Here is a 25647-nt window from a genome sequence, read left to right on the forward strand (position 1 = left end):
CAAAATGACGTTTTTTGTCCGATCGTCTAGTTTTAGTGACACAGGGTGCTAACATATCTATTGTAGTTGTGAGGCAGTTACGGTAGGTATCTGCAAGAGAGCAAGGGTTGTCATTTGTAATCGTGTCAGAGGGTATTCTTTAGAATTGGGTCAAGGTTTTCAGCGGATAGTTTACGAATATTTCTAGTTACGTAAGAGTCCATCGTGGATCAGGTTTGTTGCATGATATAGAGAAATGTATGCTATGGTGATTAGTCCAGGGCGGTGGGGTGATAATTTCTATGTCGACTGAGGTATTGAGAGATGATACCCAGTCCAGCGTTCTATCTTTGTTATGGGTAGGTGCATTCACAAGTTGTGTGAATAGCATGTCTTTGAGGGCATTATGTAGTGCTTCTGCTTTGTGATCCTGGCTGTCGTTAAATCCGAGGTTAAGGTCGCCAAGGACGATGCATTTCGTTTTTGGTTTGATAAATAGTGTAAGTAGTAATGGTATATCTATGTCTGGCTGAGTTATTATTGGGAGCTCTATATATCGTTACTAGGTTAATAGTAGTTTTATGATTAGTAGCAAGTTTTGTCAGTAGGATTTCATATCCCACTGGATTCTCTATAGGGCAGGCTTAGTTTGAGGAGAGTTTTTGCAATAATGGCTACTCCCCCACCTATTGAATTGGTTCTATCCATTCCGAGGATGGTGTAATTAGGTGGTATGGCAATTGTGAGGATAGGTCCAGAGGCTTGGTGGAGCCATGTTTCTGTCACAATGAGCATGTCAAGTCCCTGATCAATGATATGATCATGTATTTCTGTGGCATGGGCAGCTATGGATCGTGCTAGTTTGAGTTTAGTCATGTGTTGAGTCAGTGGTATAGGTATTGAGTGGGTGTTACTGACTTTATTAGGGGTGGCCTGATGCGTACTGGTATATGTGATGGTCTTTTTTTGGGGTTTGGGTAGGAGATCAGCAATGGGAGTAGTGAAGGTAGTCTCAGCTTGAGTGGTGCCAGTGCTGATATCTGGACAAATAATGGATCGCGACCTGAGCCGTTGATTTCTAGTACTGAGTTGTATTGGGTTAAGTTTACATTGTTTTTTAATGTGATCTATATTAGGAGAAGGCGAGATGGTGTACGTCCGTGATCTAAGACGGTCACATCTCAGTGTGCCTAGACTCGGATAAGAATTCCTTGTGGGCTTGCTATTCATGTTAGGACTGCATGGGATAGGGGAAGAACTAGCTTTTTGGCTACTACGGAAATCTGCAAGGGGATTGTTCTGGTTATGGCAGGGCTGGAATGGGTTGAAATAAGGTATGAATGGGGGTGGGACAAGGGATGGGGTGGTGTCTCGGGCACGCTGGTCTACTAAAACCGTTAAGGTAGGAAATTAAATGAGATCCTGTGCATGGCAAATCAAAGGGTACAATACAAAAGGGAAACATGATTAGAGTAAACCAGGCTGGCATAACTGCTTTTAGTATTGGATTCGCAGTATAACAGCCTCAACTTTGCTAATACTAACGTTCTAAGTCGGGATAAGTAGTTTATCACAACATAGGCGGGCCTAGATTACTTATTTGCACTGTTGATTGCCTCTAGGTTTGTTGCGTAGTTACGACAATAACTTAATAATCATAACATATTCATATGCAAGTCTTAGAGGACGGGTACATAGACGTTCGAGTAGAGGGGAAGTGGTTGGCATACAATTATTTAGTTGCAATGGTTGCAAACAATCTTCCTGACTAATAACCTAACTGGAATATCAATACGATGGGCGATGTATACCAGACATTTCTTAGAAGGCATAGTACGTTCGGTCTGACAAGGTGATCATAGCTGTTCTGAATCGTTCTTGAGCATCTAAGGTAATCAGGTCCTGAACACAAATAACAATCAAGAATATTTATATTATGTGAGTTGAAGGGATACTCAATCTGTAACACAGATTTATAATGCGCAGGGCGCAATGTGGTCAAAGTTATGACGTCCACATTTTTCGGCAAGCTCTACGGCTTGTTTTACTTACAGGAGATGTAATCTGGTCCGTGGTCTAGTTCCCAGGGGAGGTGAGCGAGTAAAGGTTTGTAACAGTGATGATAATGCGGCCCCACGGCGGACAGCCGCAGACAGGCCCTTACAAAAGCGGCCCTTGGAAAGTTGCGACCGGCTTCTGCCTCCAGTCCCGCAGTGTTTCCAAAATATGCGCGTGAGCCGATCAAAGCTCCAGGCAGGCAGGAAGCAGTAGCCTCCAGCAGCACAAAGGGTTTTATGCGGCGGCCATCTTTAAATTGCAGGGAACCGAGGATCGTACACACAAAGCAGTGTTACAAATAAGCTACAAAACCAGCGCTGATGTGGATCCGTGATCCTTACTTACTGGCTGCCATCTCATCTCGTGGAATGCCAAAGTCGATGCGCTTTCTGCACGGCTCTGGTACTCTGAAGTTGGGGGATCTAGGCTGGCAGGTGGGGTTCCTGCCCTTCCCCCGTGGATGTGATGAATATTGATGAGTGATGACTAAATGGCGGCCCAAACTCCTTGGTCCACGACAGCAATTTTGGATACCTCCCTTACACCAACTTTCATGACTGGTGCTGGGTGCATTCCTTTTGGGGCTGAGCAATTTTTCGACGCTATGTGGACAACAAAGACCAGTTTGTCGGTCCTGGCGACACATTCAGCTAAGGACCTTTGTACACAGAGGTCAGGGTCCCAGACTCGGTCCTTCTGTGGGAACAGGGGGTTTCAGGGTCGCCATGCGTGCCAATCTGAAACTCCTGTTGGTATCCCCGCCTTAACGGGCAGCGGCAAGGTGGTTGTTTTTTCTCTTGGCCATCAGCCTCCTCTACAGGGACAGGTACTCTCCCTGCCGACAAATCACCAAATGATATTTTTTGTCGGTCACAATACACTTCGGTGGGGGGGGGCGAATCTCGTCTCTTCTGGAGGCGTGGCAAACCATCACCGAAGAGGGGTGGGGTTTGTCCATCGTTTAGGCGGGTTTTTTCGCTTGCCTTTTCCTACGACCCCACCCTTCAGACCTCTCTTCCAACAGATCGGGATGCCCTCTCTCAGAGCAGAGGCACAGAAACTTCTGTACCTCAGAGCGGTGGAACCTGTTCCCCTTATGGAGCAAGGGAGGGGCTAGTACTGCTGTCTTTTCACAGTGCTCAACCAGGCTGGCCTGCGCACTATCTTCGATCTTTCTGAGAGAAATTCAAGTTGATCACGCCCTGCCAAATAAAGTCCTCTCTTCAGAAGGGCAATTGGCTCAGTGTGGTGGTCTTCTAGGATGCGTAAATACACATTCTGACTTGGAGCCCGCATGTGAGATATCTGCGGTTCTCTGGAGCCCGCATATGAAATGTATGCGCTTCTCTGTGGGAACAGACCACTTCAGTTTCGGGTACTCCTTTTGGTCTCAGCTCAGCGAGACGCACCGGAAACTCCTGAGGGACCTGCAGTGGTCTCCCAATACCGGATCTTCTTCCAAGGTTCCCCATTTGGGGCTAAGGCTGACCCCAGTTCTACTGTGGCTTTTGATACCAGAGTTTGCCCTGGGACTTCTCCATCTGGAGCTAGCTGTACCGAGTCTTGGCTCGAGGCCCCTCTCGATGTGGCTATAAAACCAGGGTTAAACCTGAGGTTCCCCTGCTTGGGGCTAAATCGGTCACCACTATTGAGGGTCCTGGCCGTAAGGTATATCCCTAAGCTTGCCGCGCGCGGCCGTGGTGATACCAGTTCTGTGGAGGCGGCAAAAGAAGGCGGTCACGTACCACAGACCTTCCAGAACCGGCTCCACTAGAGGTTAAAACTGGGGAAGCCCCTGACGTATCGAGTAAACACCCTAGATCTGCCAAGGTTCCTTGTTTCAAGGCTAGGATAGCACTCAAGGCCCCTGACACCACTGGGGAGACTATTGCTTCACTTGCTCCTGTGCCGCAGTTCGCCCTTGGTGTGTGATAATGGCGGCCCAACCTCTGCAGGACACGGCAGCCATTTTGAATACCGCCGTTAAAGCAACGTTTTACATCAACAAGCAGGGCAACAGCAACAAACTCTCCTCTCCTTGTGGATCTTGCCATACAAATTTGGGCTGGGCCATTCAGTATATTGTTTGGCTCCAGGCTCCACACATCCCGGGTCACCTCAATGTGACCGCTGATTAATACAGTCTGCATCGGTTATGAGTGTGAGATGAACATCAACATCATCTCCAACTTTTTCCAGCAATGGGGAACGCTAGAGGTGGTCTTCTTTGCAGCTTGTGGGTCAACATGAAAGCTTATTCTTTCCCCTCATTGCCTCCTATCTATTGGTTGCTTTGTAAGCACATCGAACCGTTGCTAAAGCAGCTACCTGGGCTTTCCCACCAGCTTTTGGTAAGCATTGCTGCTTAGACCTGGGCTCCAGTGCCGATGCTCAATTCGGCCAGGCTGTTCTTAAAAACCTTTTTCAGTAAGGAGGTTCCATCCACCCGTATTTCCTGCGAGGAGTGCTTCGTAATCTCCCAAAAGTACTACCTTACGCCTAGTCCATAGTCCCCTTTCCTCCATACGCCCGCCCGCCGTTCCCTCTAATAAGTATCCTCTATTATTGCATAAAGGTCTCAGACCTGGCGATAGAAAAGGACTGAAGGGTGATGCGCAGGGCGTAGCTAAGGAGGGCAGGGTTACGGCTGCGTGCGGTACCCCACATAAAAAGAGGACGACACATTTTTCAATTTGATGCTTTTTTACAAAAGTGCTGTGGTCCGGTCTCACTGGACGGAAAGTCCCAAAAGTATGGAGTAAAGGGGACTATGGAGGTAAGGTAGTCATTACGGTGAGTAACTTTGTTATACCCGAGGATGGTGGTTCTCCTTTGGGGGCGGTGGGTATGCCATCTTCACTGTACCCCTCTCCACAGCACGCTTGGGTTTACTCCTTTTGGCCCCCTTGGCCAGCTAGCCGCCAGTGTTCTAAAGTGAACTTCTCCTGTAAAGGCACATCAGGACAGATGGCTCCAGACTCCATGGTTGGAAAGGTATATTGTTTTTACATTAGTTGCAGTTACTCTTGTACGTTAGTTGCATGGCGCACACCCACCTCCATCCTCGGGTTTTCAGTTTAGGTCTCAACGGACACTCGTAAGAACACTAAGCTCGTATGATTCATCTAGCATTCTTTGATTTGTCACTCACCCACACTCAGAGCATTCCATCAACAATAGGAATGACCAACAGGAGATCTTTAAAGAGACATGTGTTAAGCAGAAACCTGTGCAGTTCCCTTAGGGACCACTGCAAAAGATTTAGGACTACAGGTGGTTGGCAGTAAACCCAATTGGTAGCAGTCTGTACCACCCAGATTTACCTGGTAGCTGTAGCTGAGCAGTCAAACTTCTCTCAAGATGAGTTAGGCAGTATATAAAGTATACACAATAGGTACAGAGATACAGTAGCACAAGCAAACACTGACCAGAGCTTTGGTGTAAAAGTATATAATTCTTTATTTAAAGACACACTTGTAAATTACACTAGCACAAAAATAAGTAAGTAAGTTCATAACAGTCACTATTATATATACAACCCTAATTACTTATTAGACAAGTCTTAGTGAGAAACACCACTTATTTTCAGACAGAGCTGAGCGCTTAACCCAAGATGGCACTCTAATAAGTTATATAAAAAGGGAGGAAAAAGGCAGAGTTATGGAAGCACACAGTTTCAATACTTTTCAAAGAACCACAGTGAGGCAGGTTAGGCAAAGTCTACTGGAGAGCAAGGAAGTTCAAAGGCCAGGTCCACTCTTAGAGAGCGCAAGCGAAATGTGTCCAGGATCACAGTGTGGTTATGCCCAAAGAGTCTTTGTAGATAGTTCACAAAAGATTGAGATCAAGTCAGGAAAAGTTAGTTAACAGGTCCCAGGCTAACCCAGGTTAGAAAGTCGAGGATTTACTGTCACCCCGAACGATCTGTCGCAAGGGAAGCCAGGCGGGACACAGTACCTGAAATGGGAAGAACGCTCCAGCGGGGGCAGTTGTTCCTGGCAGCGGGTGCAAGTCGGTGTTTCGTCCAGAGGAAGAGGAGGTCACGACGTGGAGGAAAGATGAAGGTCGTTGCACTGCCAGGGAAGAAACCAGCCGCAGAGTTTTCCGGTTACACGGTACTACCCTTTTCTTTGCGCTAGTGATAAACCGTGGTATTCCGGTTGCCGGTGTGCTTGGCACGGGCAAGGCGGCCACGAGATGGTCCAGGGAGGCGAAAAGACGGGCAAACTGGTTATCCCCAGCCTTCAAAGGAAGAAGACTCTCCGGTCTGGAGATTTCCTCTGTCGTCGGGAAAAGTGGTGAGACGGTTCAGCAGGGCTCCACTGTTGGTGTCGTCGTTGCAGGTCGGCTCGGCTTCTCCCTCGTCGGATTCTTTAAGTCTTGAGACGACTTCTGAAGTTCCAGTCCCCAAAGCCCTGCGTTTATGCAGAAAACCCTCATTCATTCAGCCTAGCTGTCAACCAAACATGCTAAGTGGTGAGCCGGGCGGCTCATCACTTGGGCCAATAACACAAGAGTGCGACTTGAGTTCCTGAGGCAACTCGGTCCAGGGTGCCTAAACCCCCTCCCACACCTCCTGTGGTACCCAGACAGAGTGGTGGCACCACTTTTGGAGGCTTCTGTGGAGAAGCCCGCCAAAAAGTGGAACAAAGGGCTCGACTTGGGTTGGAGTCACAGAAGCGAACACAAATGCCATTTTTGGAACCAAGTTTCGGCAAAAAATACCAACCGATGAATTTATATTCATTTCATAAACCGGCGGTATGTTCGAGGCTATTTTAAAAAGTAGTAGCCTCGAACAATGGGAAAATCCCATAGAAATATATTCGCGGTCGAATATAAAAAGTAGTATCCACTGCCACCAGCCAAATCTCGGTCGCGGGGGACTGGACAGTGCCCCCATGAACAACAGACGCCGGGGCAATCGAATTGCCCCGACCAGTACATCCACAATATGATGGTTTGTACTGGTTCTGTTCACAATTTGAGACTAGTAAAGCGAATGGTGACTTTACATGCCCCGGGAGACAGTAGTCAGTGCCAGGGTATGGAGTCTATGTTTGGGGGTTGCTACGACACCCCTGGGTTACTGCACGGAGGGTGATGTGTAACCCACATATCAAAAACACATGAAGCCCTATGGGGTAAAGGATCCCATAGCCCATAGAACACATACAAAGTCAAAGGAACACCTCAAATCATGTCTAAGAGTGGGAGAAAAAGAGTCTCACTCTTAGCAGGAGAAAAAAATAAACCCCAAAAATCCAGCAGAGCTGCTAGGGGACTCACTAGGTTTGGGAAATTAGCCTTTACAGAGAATTCTCCCTAACAACATATAATGCATTGTCACAAAGACAGGTCACAGCACTATTGATGACGAGAAGCCTAGTTTAGTTGTTTTAGGTAAGGAAACCCTTAGGATAAGGAAAGATACACATTTTCGTTATTATTTTATAATAAACCTTGTTGAAACATGGCACCCATTGGTCTTTCTCCTCCTTCCGACATACCACAATGGACTTGCACCTTTCTAAATAAAATCCATCACTATTATGGCTCCTAACAAGGTAAGTAACTTCCTTTGCTAAGGTAAAGATTTGTTATACGGTTTCCACTGATTGAATGGATTCTGTTTTTGAAGGGTTGTCCTGAAAATGTTTTAAGTACACTTTCAACGGTCTCAATTCTGGTTCAATTGTTTCCCCTCTTCATCAGCACTGATGTGGTTGAAAAGAAAATTGAAGAATTCTTTGCTTTCTTCGGAGAAACAATTGAGGGCTTATCAGAAGAATCGTTCAACACGCAGGTAAAAAATAAAGATGGATGAACATTCATGACCTTGTTGTTAAACATGTTGTAAAACCAATCACAAACAAAACATGATTTCTCAATTTGTATGTTATGTCCTCATTTCTCCAGATTAATGACAGCAGAGCATTTCTTGGGAAATGTAGGGGATCACTGATCCTTTTTTGGTCGTTCCAACCTTAATCTGTTCAACATGAATTGAAAAGCATTTGCTGAATGCAATAACAGAATACATGTTATTTGTAATTGTAGAGTGCGGTCTGTGTGCTCCTGCAACACATTTGCTGAGAGCACTGTGCCAACCGGGGGAGGGAAATCAGCCTGGGAACATTATAGGCCTGTGGACGAAGACACCAATAGCACCACACTGCCGGAGCCGACTGCAAAGTCTTGTAGAAGGTGACACATTAATCAGGACGAAAGATTACTGAACTGCATTACTGGCAGTGAACATGAGGTTGGAAAGACAGATCCTGTGGTACTCTGGGTGCCTGCTGCCTAGACTTACCACCCCATGAAGGAACCAGTGAGTGACCAGGTAGCAACAGAGGGTGTGTGTGTCTGTGTGTGTCCACGTAAGAATATTTCAGTGGAGTGCTTTTCTGCTGCAGATTCCTCATCTTGATAGATATCCTCATCAAGCTTTTATTCTCTGAAACATTTTCGACGAGGTGCAGTGCAGTGGACCTCGACTCAGCCGTCGATCCATCTTGCTGGGCGCTCGATCATCGGCACCGTACGTGACGTCAGGCGTCATATATATGTATATATATATATATACACCACGTTACTGCCCCCCATGCTTCAGTTCCTTTTTTCCTCATGCTTTCACTCGATATTTTTCTGTCAAAATTGACATTTTCTTTCTTCAGAAACCTCGATCGTGATGTCAACTCACCGGGTTTCAGGCTTCAAAAGGTGCAACGATTTCGAGGTCCAAATTACGGTGGCCGATCCCCACAACATTTGTGGTGCTTGGGGGTGGGCCACGACACAGAGGCCTGCGTGTCATTCTCAAAAATGCAGCCGAAATGCGTACGTGAGAGAGCCGGGAAACTGGTTTGACCATCAAAAAAATCCCTGGCGCGGTCGCTCTTTCGGTCTTCGGAGTCTGAAACGGAGGAGCTCGCCCCCTGAAAAGGGGAAGGATAGTCATAGTAAAAAAAATTAAGAAGTGGTCCCACTCTAGAAGCCATTCTTTTTTGTCTTTGCGAAAGACGAAGCAGCGCCACCACCGACGCAAATCCAGGTCGTCATTGGAACGATGCAAGGGACCAACCACTCGAAGAGTGGGAGAGTTTTAAAACTCAAATGCTGGAAATGTTTAAACGGCAAGCTGCTGTCAGTGCGGTTCCCCCCTGACCAGCAAGCCTTGGCAGCGAAAGCGGCGCTCTGTGCTCCTGACTCCACGCTAGCCGGTCCGTCGACTCCATCGACCAAGCCTTCGGGCTCGACGCTGACAAAGATGCAAAAACCGTCAACGGTTGTCCATTAAAAGGCTCCTACCCACGGTGTCCTTTCATCATCCAAGCCTTCCTTGGTCCCGACAGCTATTCCCTCGGTGCCAATACCCGTCCTGTTGGAATCCACGGGGAAACCTATTAAGCCGACTATTGGTGACAGTTCTTTTGTCCCGTTATCGAGGACAGGGTTTTTTGAGTTGATGCAATCAGTCTTTGACGTCGACCAACCCATTGACCAAGGGAATATTGCCCCAATCTATTCTGACACCGGCGGAGTTGATTTTTTTGACGACCAAGCCGATGTGTTAGCCTTAGCCCAAGGATTGCCTGATGCAAGTGGGATGGACACATCCCCAGATCTAGAGTTCCAACAAGGCCAACCCAACAAGCATACCTAAGCTAAATTCTGGGCCTTAGTGGAAACAGTGGTAGACATCCTTGGCTTAAAAATATCTGCTGCACCACTTCATGGGTGTGGACTCTTTGATATTTTGGACGAAGGTCCAAAAGTCGAGCATAATATGCCTTTCAACCTGGCTATAGCCTCCTTATGACAGCACCCATGCGCAATACCTCCCTTAAGCTCCAATTGCATGGGAAAATATAGGCCTGCAAGAGGAGTTTTCTTTCCTCTCTTCGCTTGGTTGGTAGTGCAAGCTGCTGCACAAGGAGCTGATGCACGATTTGGTAGAGAAGTTCTGCAAAAGCTGCTTGTTTAGCGCTTTCTGCCCTCCTCGGTTTACTAACTGCTTGGGGAGTCCATCAAGTTGAGGAATCTGCAGGAGAAAAGCAATCTATTGAAGGAGAAATTACTTACCATAATCTTTCTATGGATTCTTCTCCCGCAGATTCCTCTTCACCCCATCCTTTCCTGCTCAGAAAGTCCTTGTGGCTCAACACTTCTGTCCAAGCGAGGAGACAACTGATAATGGCTCTAAGGTCACCGCTTCTCACAGCCGCATTGCCCCGTAAGATTGGGGTCTGGTCCTTTGGTGTGGGCAGTGCACTTGACAATTTCCCTTGGTGGCAGGTGGGAATACTTTAATGCATCTATTAATCTGGATAATAGGGCTGCATGTTGTACTGGGGTTCTGACTTCCTGAACCCTCTCCTGCGCCATCTGGACAATCCAGAATGTACTGTGGCGGTGACAAACGCTGAGTCACCGTAGATGGTAATTTCATCATATATAAGGGTAATCTTTTCTGTTTATTTGATATTCCTCTTATTGTCCCTTTGCATATCTCACTTCTGCGCCTTTGTGCCTCTGCTCATTCTCCTGATCAATTGGTGATGACCCACTAACGAATAGAACCTCGCCTGTGTCAAGACCATCTTCGCTTACCTTGATACATTCCTCTGGTGTGCCCTCATAGATTGCACACTCCTGTACTTTATCTTGTACCTGCACAGGCCTTGCCACAAATGTTGCTGGATTGACAGCATGACACCTGACAATATGGGTAGGATGATTGGATAGTATCACCTCATGTCCTGAGGCGCTCTGTGTGGTGAGGGTTAATTTGGACTTCTCCAGGATTGAAAAAACAGCATGCTCCACATATAGAGTAATGAGCATCCCATCGTTATTGCAGCGATTTCTGCACTGCAAATGCAGCGGCTTCCAGAGCCTGTTCACATGGAAAGTGGCCTTGCATTACTGGGTCTAGGAGATGTTAGGGGAGGCATGGTATCACAAGTAGCACACTGACATAATGGGTACATTTTGTAAAACCTTTATTGCTATGCTAACGAAACCTAATGCCTGCCCTATCTCGTGTACAAAAAAGTGTAAAAACGAGAAATGTATGAAAAAAGGAAACAAAATCAGTTATTCAAATGAATAAATGTGATTGAACCAGCTTTCCTCTCCACGTTTGACCTGACGGAGTAAGGCTGTGTCCTCTGTAGGCAGGATCACACACTCTGGCCTTCCACGTTTAAGTCTCTTTTCTTGACCTCCAAAATAATGTTTCATCCAAAAAGTTCCCGAAGGTCCCCCTCTATCGGGCTCAGACCTTTCACGATAAAGTTGAACACACAGTTGCAAGGGGGAGCTCCCTTCCGCATGCTCATTTCACTTTGCGTCTCCCTCTGTCAGGCTCGGACCACTTTCGGATGTCGAAGACTTTCAATTGTGTGTGCCTTTCTTTACGGACCACTGCAGGACCACTTCGACTGAAAGTTTACAGTTCAACGTTCACTTTCCCCCTCTCTAGGAGTTAAACTTCTTTATTTCACTTTGGCTGTTCATACATTTTATCGCTTCAAACAGTGTACTTTTCACAGAGACTTTCGAGTGGGCTACTTCCATTCGCCGGACCACTCTGTTACTTAGTATCGCTGTTTACGCAGCTGTCTATTACTTCAAAGTTCATTCACAGGTCTGCCTTTCTTCGCATTCCATTCATACGCGTGCAGCCTTTACTTGCAATATAATGTTGCTATTTCAACTTCAACACATACCAGTCTTTCAGGTTGCTCGCTTGCCAACTCACCGGCTATGTGCGTCTCTTCTTGGTCTTGCGATTCACAAGTCAAAGTTTGTACCACAGGCTTGGCCTCGCCTCCTCAACTCTGCCGTTCACCCGGGAGGGTCGCTGGCATCCTTGAAACACAATGCAGTCTTCACTTGCGGGATCTGGCCTTGTCCACGTGTCTTTCACCACTGTCGGATTAAACGACCTCCAGCAGTGAACACTTGGGGTTTTAGACCTGCTGCTCTCACCCCCTGGTCTGTCGCTCTGCTCCAGTAGGTTGGCCTCTGTCCTGAAAGCCCTGCTCATACTCGTGTTCCGCCTTGCTCAGTGTATGTCTTTGGGTCTGTCTTTTATTCGTGTGAGGAGAGCTAATTGTTATCAGGTGTATGCACTTGGAATCAAGTGCCTGACTTTGCCTGACCCGATTAGCGGGACATGTTCAGTATGATGTGTAAAAATTAATGTTACTCTGTCACCCTCTTCGTAGGCCCAGTGTTTGTGTAAAAAAAGGGGTGAGAGGAGTTGGGACCTCGGAGCATCCTAAAACATAGGATGGATTGGATAAACAAAATAGGGGGGGGGGGATACTGCGTCTCACCATCGACTGCCTCACACCCACTTAATCTCCGAAGACCCCTCACCCAGGTGATCCTCCCTCACTGGTCCACCCCCAGGGACCAGATGGAAAAGCGATGGTCGTGTCCTGGCCACCTGGATGACAAGTCCCAGAGGACTAGCGGGTGAGACACCCTTTGGTTTCTCACACAACCTTCCCCTACGCAAGGTGGATTGGTTTGTTCTTCTCCAAAGTCCTCTAGCCTGAGGGCTCTGAAGAGGACAAGTGGACATTCTATCCAGGGACTCTCGCATATCTGCAGAGTTTCTATACGGCTCTGCTGGTAGGAGCTGTATGTTAACCTTAGTTCCTTTTGAGTAGCCAATGGACTGCGATTGAGGGGTTTTGATACCCATGTCTCGAAGGGTCTGTTTCTGTACATTTCCATACCAGGGAGGTCTGGAGTAGAAATCAGATTGCCACCAATATTGTGGTGTACATTCTATGGGTGGGAGAGGAAGTGTGGAGAATTCTAGAAAGTCGCTCCCTATAATAACTACCTTCGGAAATCCAGGGATAATGGCCGATGACACCAGCCGGGTTTCCCGTCTGATAATAAAATGCACCGGTATTCTAGGGTAGATCTCGTTATCTCTGTGTGCACAGGTGACTCTAACCATGGTTGCATGTTCTAGATCTGTCTGGGTGACTAAATAGGCTCTTATGGGTGGTTCTTTACTGCCAGAATCAATTAGTGCTTTCACTGCTTTGCCATTTACCAGAGATCTCTCATATGTAAACTCGACTCGGGATTGGCATAAACATATGCTAAAGGTTTCTAGATCTTCCTCTTGTTCTTCCAATTTCCTATTTCCATAGGCTCCTCCTTTTGATTTTTGGGACAGTGTCGGTCCAAATGACCTGCACCGCTACATAAGAAGCAGATGGGTGGTGATGGTTTAATCCCTCTGGGTTCTTCTCTCCTTAGCTCTTCTTTACCCATAATATTTATTGTTGTTTCTACCCTCTCTTTCGGGATTCACTCTCGGGTTTTAGAGAGTCGCCTAGTTCTAATGTCGGGTTTTGTGAGCAGTCGGTTGGTTTTTCGATCTTTTCTATCTTCATTTTTATGTAGGGAATGGAAATGTTTTACTGCATCCAAATGATTTTGGGCAGTCTCGATAGCCATGCTTAGGGTGGGTTGGTTTAGTTACAATACGGCTTTCTGTAGAAAAGGCGGTAGCAAGTTGGTAAACTGTACCAAGGTAATCATTTCTATTAACTCCGCGAGAGTTTTATTGCTGACCCACAGGGAAACTTGTTTTTTGTTCCCCTACTTCCAGGGGGGTCTCACTAGGGTTTAATCTGATGGACCTTAGTTTTTGTCGCTAAAAATTATTGGTCTGGCCTACTCTTTTAAGGAGTCCTTCCTTGATTGATATGAAGGTAGCTCCCAAGGCTAGATTAAGTAATTGGTAAGAGGTCTGTAGCTCACCTTTTAATAGAGGTCCCAAGTAGCATTACTTTAGGTTTACTCCGCATCCCAGCTGTTCAGCTAATCACTCAAAATTCAGAAAAAAATTCCCTAAATCTTCTCCTTCCTGGTAGAGTTATAATAGCACCTCATATAGCAGGGGTCTGACAATTCAACCAACTTCGTTAGATTTTCTTGAAGTCGGGCTTCGGCCTGCATCTGATGAGCGGCCAGTTGGGCCATGGCTGTTTCAATAATCAGCCAGATTTTCAGGAGGGGTGAGGGTTCCCTCTAATGGGTTTTTGGACTGGGAGAAGAAAAGGGTCTCAGTCTCTACAGATAGGGTTTCAAAGTAGTCTGACCCTTCAGAGCTCGATTTTGATGAGGGCGGTCGGGTCCTAGAAAATAATTGTTCTGGAAAAGGTTGATTTAAGGCGCTAGGTCTAATGAATATATGGGAGAGTCTTCTTTAAGACTATTCTGTCCCACTGTTGTATTTGATAATGGGCTATCCGTAGGGTGTATAATAGCACCTGGGTTTTGAAAAATAAATCCTGTTGGATAACTGAGATTTGAAGTTGGGTGAATAAAGTCTCCTTAATGGTGGATATTTAGTCAGAATCAAGAACTTCAATAATCCTTTTCTCCCGTCCCGGTGAGATGACAATTACTAGCATGGGTTCTCAACTTTTATCAATTGAGTCAGATCCAACTACTGACACCATATGTAGGGGAGGCATGGTATGGCAAGTATGACACTAACACAATGGGTACAATTTGGAAAAACTTTATTTAAATTGTTGGGGTTGGAGAAACTCCTATTTTGCCCTATATCTAAGATGAGAGTAGACTTGTCCATCAAATAATAAATAACGCAGTCCTAGTAGAGACTGTCCAATCAAAATGGCCTATGCTAACAAATCCTAATGCCTGCCCTATCTCTTATACAAAAAAGTGTAAAAAGGAGAAATGTATGCAAAAAGGAAAATAATCAGTTATTCAAATTAATAAGTGTGGTTGAACCATCTCTCCTCCCCACGTTTGACCTCACAGAGTAAGCCTGTCCCTGTAGGCAGGATGACGCACTCTGGCTCGGCTTCCAACACAAACTGTTCAAAAACATGAATCTAGGCCAGTCTAGCCTTCCACGTTTGTCTCTTCTTGACTTCCAAAATAATGTTTCAACCAAAAAGTTCACAAAGGTCCCCCTCTATCAGGCTCAGACCTTTTACGATAAAGTTCCACACAAACTTGCAAGGTGGGCTCCCTTCCCCAAGCTTATTTCACTTTGGGTCGCCCTCTGTCGTTCCCGGACCACTTTCGGATGTCGAAGACTTTCGAATGTGCTTGGCTTCCTTTACAAACCACTGCAGGACCACTTTGACTCAAAATGTACAGTTCAACGTTCACTTTCCCCCTCTCTAGGAGTTAAACTTCTTTGTTTCACTTTGGCTGTTCATAAGCTTTATTGATTCAAAATTAACTTTTCTCTGAGACTTTCGAGTGAGTTACTTCCTTTCGCCGGCCCCTCCGTTACATAGTATTGCTGTTTTCGCAGCTGTCTTTTACTTCAAAGTTCATTCACAGGGCTGCTTTTCCTTGCGTTCCATTCATACGGGTGCAGCCTTTACTTACAATATAATGTTGCTATTTCAACTTTAGCACACACCAGTCTTTCAGGCCGCTTACCTACTCACCGACTGTGTGCGTCTCTTCTTTGTTTTGCGATTCCAAATTCACGTGTCAAGGTTAGTACCACAGGCTTGACCTCGCCTTGCCTCCCCAACTTTGCCATTCACCCGGAGGGTCACCGGCGTCCTTGAAACACAATGCAGTCTCCACGTGTCTTTCGCAGCCTGTCGGGGGCAACGACCTCCAGTAGAGAACTCTTGGGATTTTTGACCCGCTGCTCTCCCTTGGTCCGTCTCTCTGCTCCAGTAGGCAATATTGCACCTCGTTTAGGCCTGAGCTGTACTGCTCGTATGCTATTTAGTAGCCCTAAAGCATGGGGGTTTCTAGTCTACAAGCAGCTGGGTACTTGTGCTGTGTCTTCATACAAAGGTGACGGTGGTGACTTGGCAACCGGTACAGTGTGCAGCATTTCTCTGTGTAGTAACACTATGTGATAGGGTATGCACATTTCAAACACCATTTGTCCTTCCTCTTCTATGTCCTCAAGAACCATTCATCAGACACTTCTTTAAGTGGTACTGTGGGATCTATGCAAAAAACTGTGTGCCACTCCACCCCCTACTCGTCCGTTCCTGCTATGATCACTGCATCTTTTCTGGTAATCACTGCTTCTATGTGTGAGGTGAAGATGGTACCTTTTCCTGCGGGACACCTGGTCTTAACAGGAATTCCGAAGGTAAATGGAATATCATGTTCTGATAGATATCCTATAGATATCTATCAGGTAGATATCCTATCAAGACAGTTACTCCATACAGAAACATCTGGTCATAGAATGGGAACTCCTTGCACAGTACTTGTGGTACAGTATGCTTGGAGAGCTGTGGCTATTCTCGTGAAAAGCATGTGTTTGTTTTTTAGCACACTATCACTTTGTCTGAGAATGAGATGGTTGTTTAACTTGCTTAACAGATCTCTACCCAGCAGATTAACTGGGCTTTCTTTGCAATAAAGTAAAGATGAGAATATTGTGTGGGCTCCTACATTGATGGGTAACTCTTCAGTGAATGGAACCGTGCCCCAGTGAATCCCTGTGTCTCCATACTTTTGTTGGTCAGTGCAAACCACCCTTCCCTTTATACAGGATTTGGTGGCCCCGTGCCCATCATAAAGGTGAGCATTCTGTCTCCTCTCTTTACTCCCACTGGGTTTCATTCTTCCAGTTTGGGGCTGACAGGACTGGACATGTCTGAGCTTTCTGTGGACTGTCCTATTGCAGATACGTATTTATCCCTGGCAACAAGAAAGGGTTAGCCCCCCAAGACACTTATTTCCATATAGTGACTCACTAATGCATGTTGTTCCCATGGGGGCGTGTTAGCTTGAGCAGATGCCTGCTGCATGGTGGGTCTTCATTGCGTTTGATGTTTGTTATTGCATGGGCTGCTGCTGTGTTAGCACCGGGGCCTGTAATTGCACTGGGCCAGGGGCATATGTAGGAACAATTGCTTGTACTGGACCTGTGGCATAGGGGGCTCCTGGAGTTGGCATCTGTATCCTGTACTGTGGCTGATATGTGTGATTTTGATCAGGTGGGACTCTGGGGTGATACTGCATGGGAGGCCTATTTTGACAATCTTGTGCAAAATGCCTCAATCTTACACACGCCCAACAGGGTCCTCCATCCCTGGACCTTAACCCTCCAAAGCCTCTCCCCTTCCTCGTTGGAACCACTTCTCCCTCCTTGAAAACTTCCTTCATCCCCCTACAGTCCGCTTGCCCCTCCCCATCCCTGCAGTTGTTCACGCTGTTTTTTGCCCTTCTGTTTCAAAACTGCTTTCCCCAACACAAATGTTTCCCCTACCACAATTCCTTTCCCCGCACGCCATACCCACACACACTGGGCTACGCTTGCTCCACTAGAAACATTTCTATATATACAACAAAGCCAAGAGAACACTTATTTACAAAATGGTTTACTTTTCCTCCTCTCACCCACCCCTCACGGTGGAGGGATTTCAGTGCTTTCCACTACAGGACTCACACCTTTTCACTATGAAGTTCTGCCTTCCCTCTTCTTAGAGGGGATTGCCACTTCCCTTTGCCTCTATATCACTACTCTTGTGATGTTACTGCCTGCCTCTGGGGGCGCCCTCTCTCCTTGCTTTATTCTACTCAAAAAGAAAAAATACATCCCACGCGGTTTGCTTCAACACACTCTTCTCACTCTTCTCATCCTAGCAATCATACTTCCATTTGTTGTTCCAACAAAGGTGCACTCAGGTTCTGGGTATTCTTTTTTTTTTTTTTAAATTTTATTTAAAACAAACATCAGTTCAAAACAGTAGAATTAAACTTTTGTTTCAAGCATCCATCCAAGCAAATATTTAGTCTGTTATGATCACAAAATTAGAAAAGGAACAAAGAGTAGACAAAGAAGCAAGGAAAAAAGGGAAGACGAAATATCAAGATGACAAGCTGACATCTTCGACCTCGTCTGGATCCTGTTAATTCAATGTTTCCTAATCGTACATTTTTCATGCTGGATCCATCTTCAGGATGTTGTCCATATAGTCAACGACTACACAAGTTAATTTTGTGTTGTTGCCTGAGATTATTACTGACCACCATGATTCCATGTCCTCGTTAAGAGGTGCGGAGGTCCCAAGGTGTAGAGTCTGTTGGTTGCAAGTGCCTCCACACCCTATTTTTAGGTGTTTGGATGATTCTACACTAAGCCTGCAGAAGCGGCAGAGGTTATCTGTCACCACTTTATCGAACCTTTGCCATACATTTTCTTTTGTTCTTGGGGTATTCATTCCGAGTCTTAGGAATTGATCGCGGTGATGACGTGATGGGCAGTGAAGCAAATATCTCAGTTGCACGTTTAATTTATTTCCGCCAACACCCAGATACAACGCAGAATGGAGTTTTGCACGTTGTTCTAGGTTAATTATCCAGCGCCACATCTCAAACTTTTTTTTGCAAGTTGTGGGCGATTTAACAGTTCGGATTTGTTGATGTCTGCGGCCGCCAAGATTTCATGTAACCGATTGATCGATGATTGTAATAGGCTGGATTGAGTGCCGTTATTGCCATTTGCAAAGATCCTATATGCGGGTGCTGACGGAGTCAGGAACATTTTTTGCATAGCTGAGAACGATTTCTTCAAGACCCTGGTGTAGAGGGAATTGAGAGACAGTTTGTATCTTACCGCTGTCATAGAAGTGTACTGAGGCAGATTCAGTACCGGCTCCAGAAACAGCCCTCTAACATATGCCAAAGGTTTTCTTTGAATTTCCAGCCGGCCTCGGCTCCAAATACGATCGCTGGAACCACCTTTTGCAAATAGAAGTTCAATACAGGTGCTATAGTGGTTTTGCCATGTTCTTTATTTACCATGGCGCCTTGCAGGGCAAACATCCTCATCTGTCTTTATTAATTTTTTTTTTTTAAATCAAGAACCCACTGATGCTCACGAATTGAATTGTTAAACTGGATACCTAAATATCTTATAGAGGTCACAGCATTCAAGGTTTCACCAGAAATCGTCAACCTGAATGCTTTCTTTCAGCCCAATCTGGGTACGGTCTAGCAAGATCAAGTCATCGGCATAGATTATGCATTTTACCGGTATGTTGTTAATCTTCAGTGGAAAACACTGGACTTGGTCAAGATGCGTTGGGCGGTCGGACAGGAACAGTTTAAACAACTCTGCGGCAAGTGGGCACCCTTGCTTGACACCTCTCTGTTTTATTGTATTTGATAGGTCACCTTTGTTATTTAGTCTTAAGAGTATAGACGTCTGGGCATCCAGTGCCATCACTGGTTCGAGTATTGCAGCCAGACACTTCCAATCTAGCAGTTTTGACCAAAGCTTTCCACGATTGAGGCAATCGAAAGCCTGTTTCATGTCAATGAAGGCAAGATGTAGTTTCCCATTGGCTTTCATGACTTTGAGCTTTAAGATATTCAAAATTAGGAGATGAACCTCTACTCCAACTCCCTTAGTGAAGCCTGTTTGACGGATGTCGAACATGTTCATAGATTGTGCCCACAAGTCCAATTTAGATCGCAAAAAAGAGCCAAAGGTTTTCCCAATAGTGTCGAGAAGGGCAATCGGGCAATAGTTTGTTGGATCGTCCTGATTACCCTTCTTATATATTGGGACTACAATGGCTGTTGACCATGACTCGGGCAGTTGTTTTTTTGATTGATATGTGAGTGAACAGCTTTTTGATAAAGATGGCCCATTCTTTCCAGTGCTTTTTGAACATTACAATCGTAAATAGGTAAGGGCCAGCAGCGCGTGAGTTTTTCAACCCCTGAATAGCACTTTCAAAGTCAAGCAGCATCGCTTTCACTGCACATGGGACGTCGTAAGTCATGCACATCACTGCCGGTACTGTTTGGGGCTTCCTATAGACGATGGCAAAATGCATTTCCCATGCGACCCCAGAAATTTCGTTAAAGATGATTGGCAGACCTTTTGTGTGACCAGCATTCAAAATCTGCCAAATGTCTCTTGTGTTTCTCCAGCATTAGATCTTTCATGGATTCACATGCTTAGAATATTCCCCGTCGTCAGACTGGGACCCCTCGGTACACATATATAGCCTTTTCCAACAGGAAAACTTCCGACACTTTTGTGTCCTATCTACGTCCTTTTAGGACCGCCTACCATGCTCCGTAGGCCGTCCCTGTATAAGAGGCCCGCCCCCGCGGAGCCCCTTCAGATTTCGGCCCCTCCAAAGTAGGAAGGGTTAAACTTATCAATCAAATACATTACATTCCGGGGAGGTTGGCGGGCGCATGTGAATCCATGAAAGATACCAATGCTGGAGAAATGGAGTTACAGGTAAGAAACTATTCCCTTCTCCAGCATTGGATCTTTCATGGATTCACATGCTTAGAATAGATTGTATAGCAGTAACACTTGAGACGGCGGTGAGAGTGTAATGTAATATACCCTCACCATACTACACAATGCATATGTACAGTAGGAATAAGTTAACTCGTATAACCTTACCCAGGCCGTCCCCATATAAGAGGCCGCCCCCGCGGATCCCCTTCAGATTTCAACCGTCTCCAAAGTAGTGGGATCTCCTCGTGTTGTCTTACTATTTTGTACAAGGTTGCATTACTTTTGAGTAAAGAAAATGTCCTCCGTGTCAGGAAAGGCGCTGTTCCGTCCATGCGCGACGTGCGGCTTGAAAAAAGTTTACGAGGGGGACGGACATATGGATTGTATATATTGCCTCCACCCTCATCATTCGGCGGATACCTGCGACATATGCAAAGGGTTTTCTCAAAAAAACCCTCAGACCGGAGTCGACGACTGGTGGCATGGCTGAATGATGGAGTGGGGGCATACCCCCCTTCGGAGGTAGGCTCCACACAATCGGCGAAAACATCACGCCGCGCTACCTCGTCGGAACCACCGGCGAAGAAATCTCGACCGACAGAAAGAGAGTCGTCTGGAAGTCACTCCACTAGAGACTCCTCGTCAAAGAAATCATCTTCATCAAAAAAGCATGAAAAGGAAAGGAAATCCTCCTCGGGCGATCATCATAGATCGACCACGAGTCGAGAGTCGAGTAAAAGCAAGCCAAGTGTGGAAAAGGCGGGACCGCCATAACCACCTGCTAAGTCACCGTCGTCAACGCCGGTCCAGTCATCGGCCTCCACCCTGCCACTTACGCAGGTGGCATCCGCCGTCCCACAGACGACGATGTCCTCGTCGACGGGGGTCCTACAGGAGGCCTGGAGGCCTGAAGTTTTTGATCCGATCCCTCCGGATACTTTACTACAAGAACAGGCTGTATTGCTGTCATCGGAGGACGAGAACGAGAGCATAGCTGGCCCAGCAGACCTAGGGCTACGAGTGGCTGACAAGTCGTCGACGAGGGGATCCGTTATACCGGCTGCCCCTCTTCTCAATCTGTTTTGTCGTTGGAAATTCTGTCCACGCTTCAGTCTTAGTTACAGTCGTTGGACCAGAGACTACCTCAGGCAAACCTACCACAGTCACCCGTCGACGAGCCGGGCCCGTCCCGTCAGCCGACGCACCTAGGCACGCCAATCTCAGCACTGGCACAAGAGGAAGGTGAGCTGCCAGATTCGTAGTCCGACAGGGGAGCCATGTCGGATATCTCATCATTGCCTTCCAGGGATCCAACCTGGGAGTCAGAGGTGGAGTTGGAAACCCCTAGAAGCCCAGCTCACCCGTCCCCTCCGGACGACATTACGTCATTCTCCAGCATGGGGTCTGGCATGGATTCACATGCTCATGAATATTCCCCGTCGTCAGGCTGGGAATCCTCGGTAAAGAAAAAACCAGTATCAGTTTCGTTTCTGATCTGTCTTTCGTAGTAATAACCAATCACTGGTCTCTGCGTCATACTGACCACAGCCAATGACTGCCCTCTACCTAAGCACCGCCTCTGGCAGCCATCTTCATTTTTACCGCACGTTCATGTGTTGGGATCCTCGTGCTATTGCTCTCTAGCGTTAGTGCTATTTTTCGCGCTTTTTCACAAAAAACTTCGATTCTTTCGGTCAAAAGAGCCTCAAGCTCCACCGATCCTACATCCGATCAACGGGGACCCGTGTCGGATTCGTCTGTGCCCCTCAAGGGTGAAGATTTCGTCGAGCTACACTTCGGAGGACTCCAGAAGCTTCTCAGGCCCGGTCTCGGAGATGGCCCAGGAGAAGGGAAGCTCGACGCCCGGAAAGCTGTTCAGGGTCTGCCCTGGATGCCAGCTGCAGAACGTCTTTAAGGAGGACGAACACTCTTTCTGCCTTTACTGCCTTCATGAGGACAAGACGCACGTGGGGAAGGACTGTGCGTTTTGCGGCAACATGTCGGAACGGACCATGAAGGACCGCCATCAACGTCTCGCCAACTGGCTGGAGGGTAAGAGCCCGTCTGGCGAGAAGAAGAAGAAATCCGAGCGGTCTTCTAAGACCTTTGAGGGCGCCCCGGCGACGGGGGCCCAACATAAGGCCAAGCACCGCGAGTCCGCTGGCACCGGGAGCGCACCCTCCCCGGCACCATCAACCACGAGCCAACGCTCTGGGTCGGGTAAGAGGAAGGCCGAGCACCCGGCGAAGCTCCTGGAGAGGCCCCGGTCGAGCTCTAAGGCAGAGGAGGAGCGTGGCAGTGCCCCCTCCCTCAAGGATAAGGCGGTGAGCGCACCTAAGGTGGTGAAGGCCTTGATCCATCCGACCAAGCCCTCTATCGAAACGGTCGCGGCGGCCCTGGCTCAGCCTGTGGAGGCTGCACCAGTGGTGGCGACCTCAGGGCCCAGAATCTCCCTGCCTCCTCGGAGGGAGTCTTCTTTTGTGCCCATCGATAGGACCCCCGTGAAACCCTCCGTGGGGAAGAAAAAGGGGGGGCAGGGCGTCGTCGTAGATTCAGCCTCAACCTCAGAAGAGGAGCTGATCGAGGTCTTAAGCCACGGCCTAGGCGTGGAAGAAGGCCAGCCCGTCGGAATGGACCCCGACGCAGGTGACGACGACGACATCGTCGAGGATACCGACGGGGCCCCTGCTCGCCCGTCGGATTCCCCTCTGCCAGCGCCGCAAGACAACTCGGCGGCCATTTTGTTGGCCATACAGTCCTTATGCTCCGAGATAAGGACGAGGCTACCGTTACCGACGGAGGAACCTCTCCCGTCGGGGGATCCAGAACCGGGACCTTCTGGTGTTCCCCCTACCAAGAAAAGAAGGATCCATCCACCACCTCCTTTTCAACCGTCACGCCCCGTCCAGCCCTCCTCCCCGTCCACCCGAGGGGATGATACGGGGACTGACACGGCAGCGACGGGTACGGACGACGAGGCATAAGACGAGGATATTCCGTCGTCGCCTCCCACCAGGGCTTCTCCGCCCGACGAGATCGGATCTTTCCACTCCATGATCTCCAGGGCTTCCGAGCTTTTCCAACTCTGCCCTGAGGAGAAGAAAAAGGAAGGCTTCCTTTATCAGCGGCGCGAGGCCAAGAGGAAGACGGTCCTCGCAGTGCCTCTGTTGGACGACATTTGGGATGAGGGCCTTTCCCTCCTCAAGAACCCTTCCACGACGCCAGCTAGAAGAGACCGGTACGAGAAAAAGTACCGGGTCCCGGACACGGCCCCTCTATGCCTCTGGGCGCAGCCTACCCCGGATTCCGTCGTCTCCGCGGCAGCCAGGAAGAAAGCGGGGGGGGGGGGTGCGGCCTCCACATCGACTTCCCCGCCGGACGGCGAGGGAAAGAAATTGGATGCTATGGGACGTAGAGTCATCTCGTCGGCAGCGACGACGATTAAAGCGGCCAACGCCTTGGCTATCGTGGCTCGCTACGACAGGGAGCTCTGGTACAAGATAGCTCCCCTGCTGGATTTTCTGCCGGACGACAAGAGGGCGGAGGCCCTGGAGATCCTGCAGGAAGGTGAGGTGGCCTCGGACCACGCCATCACCGTGGCGACGGACATCGCCGACACTGGGTTCCGCCAGCTGGGCAACGGCGTTTGCCTTCGACGTCGTGGATGGCTCAAAGCTACGGACTTCCGGCAGGACGTCCAGACCAGAGTCCTGGACATGCCCTTCGACGGGAACAACCTGTTTGGGAAGACAGTGGACGATTCCCTTCAGGCCATCAAGGCGGATACTGAGATGGCCCGGGCCCTTGGAGTTCTGCAGCAACGACGGACGCCCTATCGGAGCGGCGGAGGCAAGGGCGCCTCCAAAGGTTCCGGCGGCGGTTTCGCTTCCTACCGTCAAGCGGCCCGCTCGTCGTCGCAAGAGGCCTACAGAGGACGAGGCAAGTCTAGCGGACCCCGCCGTCGTCGCCAAGGAGGTCAAGGCGGCAAGGCCGCGTCCAAGCAGGATTGAACCGGCCGTGGGGTCTGGCCCCCACCGAAGCACCCCGGTGGGAGGCCGGCTGGCGGGCTTCGTCAGCGTGTGGGAGTCCATCTCCACCGACAGTTGGGTGCTGGACGCCCTGGCCCGGGGCCACGCGCTCGAGTTTCAAAGAAGGTGCCCGCGCGTCCCCCCCGTGGCCAGGAAAGAACTTCACGTCCCTCAACTTCTCCTGGAGGTAAAGGCGATGCTCAGAAAGGGCGCCATCGAACTCGTCCCAAAGAGGCTTCGGGGCTCCGGAGTCTACTCGAGATACTTCCTCGTGAAGAAGAAGACGGGAGGATGGCGCCCCATCCTAGACCTGCGACGTCTGAACAAGTTCATCAAGGCGCAGAAGTTCCGGATGGTCACCCTCCAGCACGTCCTGGGTCAGCTGGAGGAAGGAGACTTCCTATCGTCGTTGGATTTGGAGGATGCCTACTTCCACATTCCCATCCTAAAGGGGCACCGAAAATTCCTCAGGTTCGTGGTCCAGGGGCGTCATTACCAGTTCAAAGCCCTTCCCTTCGGACTACGGTCGGCACCCAGGGTATTCACCAAGTGCCTCGCACCGGTGGCGGCGCAGCTGCACCGCGAGGGGATTCACGTCTACCCCTACCTGGACGACTGGCTCATCCGCGCCAAGATGAGGGAGCTCGCCGTGGTCCACACGGCAAGGACCGTCCAACTCCTCACGGACCTGGGATTCTCCGTGAACTACGCCAAATCCCACCTGGTGCCCGCGCAAGTCGCACTGTTTCTGGGAGCGAGGCTCGACACAGTGTCCCTTCTGGCCTCCCCGTCGGAGGAGAGGACCAGGACCATCTTGGGCAAGGTGCAACGGATGTTGGTGGCCGACGCGGCCAAAGTGAGGTCCATCAAGTCCCTCCTCGGGATGATGTCTTCCTGCATCTACCTCATTCCCATGTGCAGGCTCCGGATGCGCCCGTTGCAAGAATTCCTGGATGCGCGCTGGATCCAGACGACGGGCAGCTTCGAGGAAAGGATCAAGCTCGACGAGAGTTTCCGACGAGCGATACGGTGGTGGGGCACCCGCGCGCATCTGACGGCGGGCATGGACTTCCAGACCCCAGCCCACCAGGAGACTGTGACCACGGATGCCTCCCTGGAAGGGTGGGGAGCGCACACCGAAAATCTGCACGCAAGGGGACTCTGGCTCCCGACGGAGAAGTCCCTGCATATCAACGTCCTGGAGCTCCGTGCAGTGTTTTGGGCCCTCAGGTCCTTCCTTCCGTCCCTCAAGGGCAAGGTGGTGAGGATCTTCACCGACAACACCACCACCATGTTTTACATCAG

The 25647-nt window shown here is 48.6% G+C and overlaps 1 protein-coding gene across 1 annotated transcript in view; it reads left to right on the forward strand.

The window, feature by feature from the left end:
* The window catches only part of NRDC (nardilysin convertase), a 1236039-nt gene that overhangs the window by 967846 nt on the left and 242546 nt on the right, over nucleotides 1–25647 (forward strand). The window contains exon 28 of the mRNA XM_069642204.1: nucleotides 7753–7843. Within this exon, the coding sequence (XP_069498305.1) occupies nucleotides 7753–7843 (91 nt within the window). The remainder of the gene's footprint in view (nucleotides 1–7752; nucleotides 7844–25647) is intronic.

This window comes from Ambystoma mexicanum, chromosome 1q (genome assembly GCF_040938575.1).
Source record: "Ambystoma mexicanum isolate Mex_15411 chromosome 1q, UKY_AmexF1_1, whole genome shotgun sequence".
NCBI lineage: Eukaryota > Metazoa > Chordata > Amphibia > Caudata > Ambystomatidae > Ambystoma > Ambystoma mexicanum.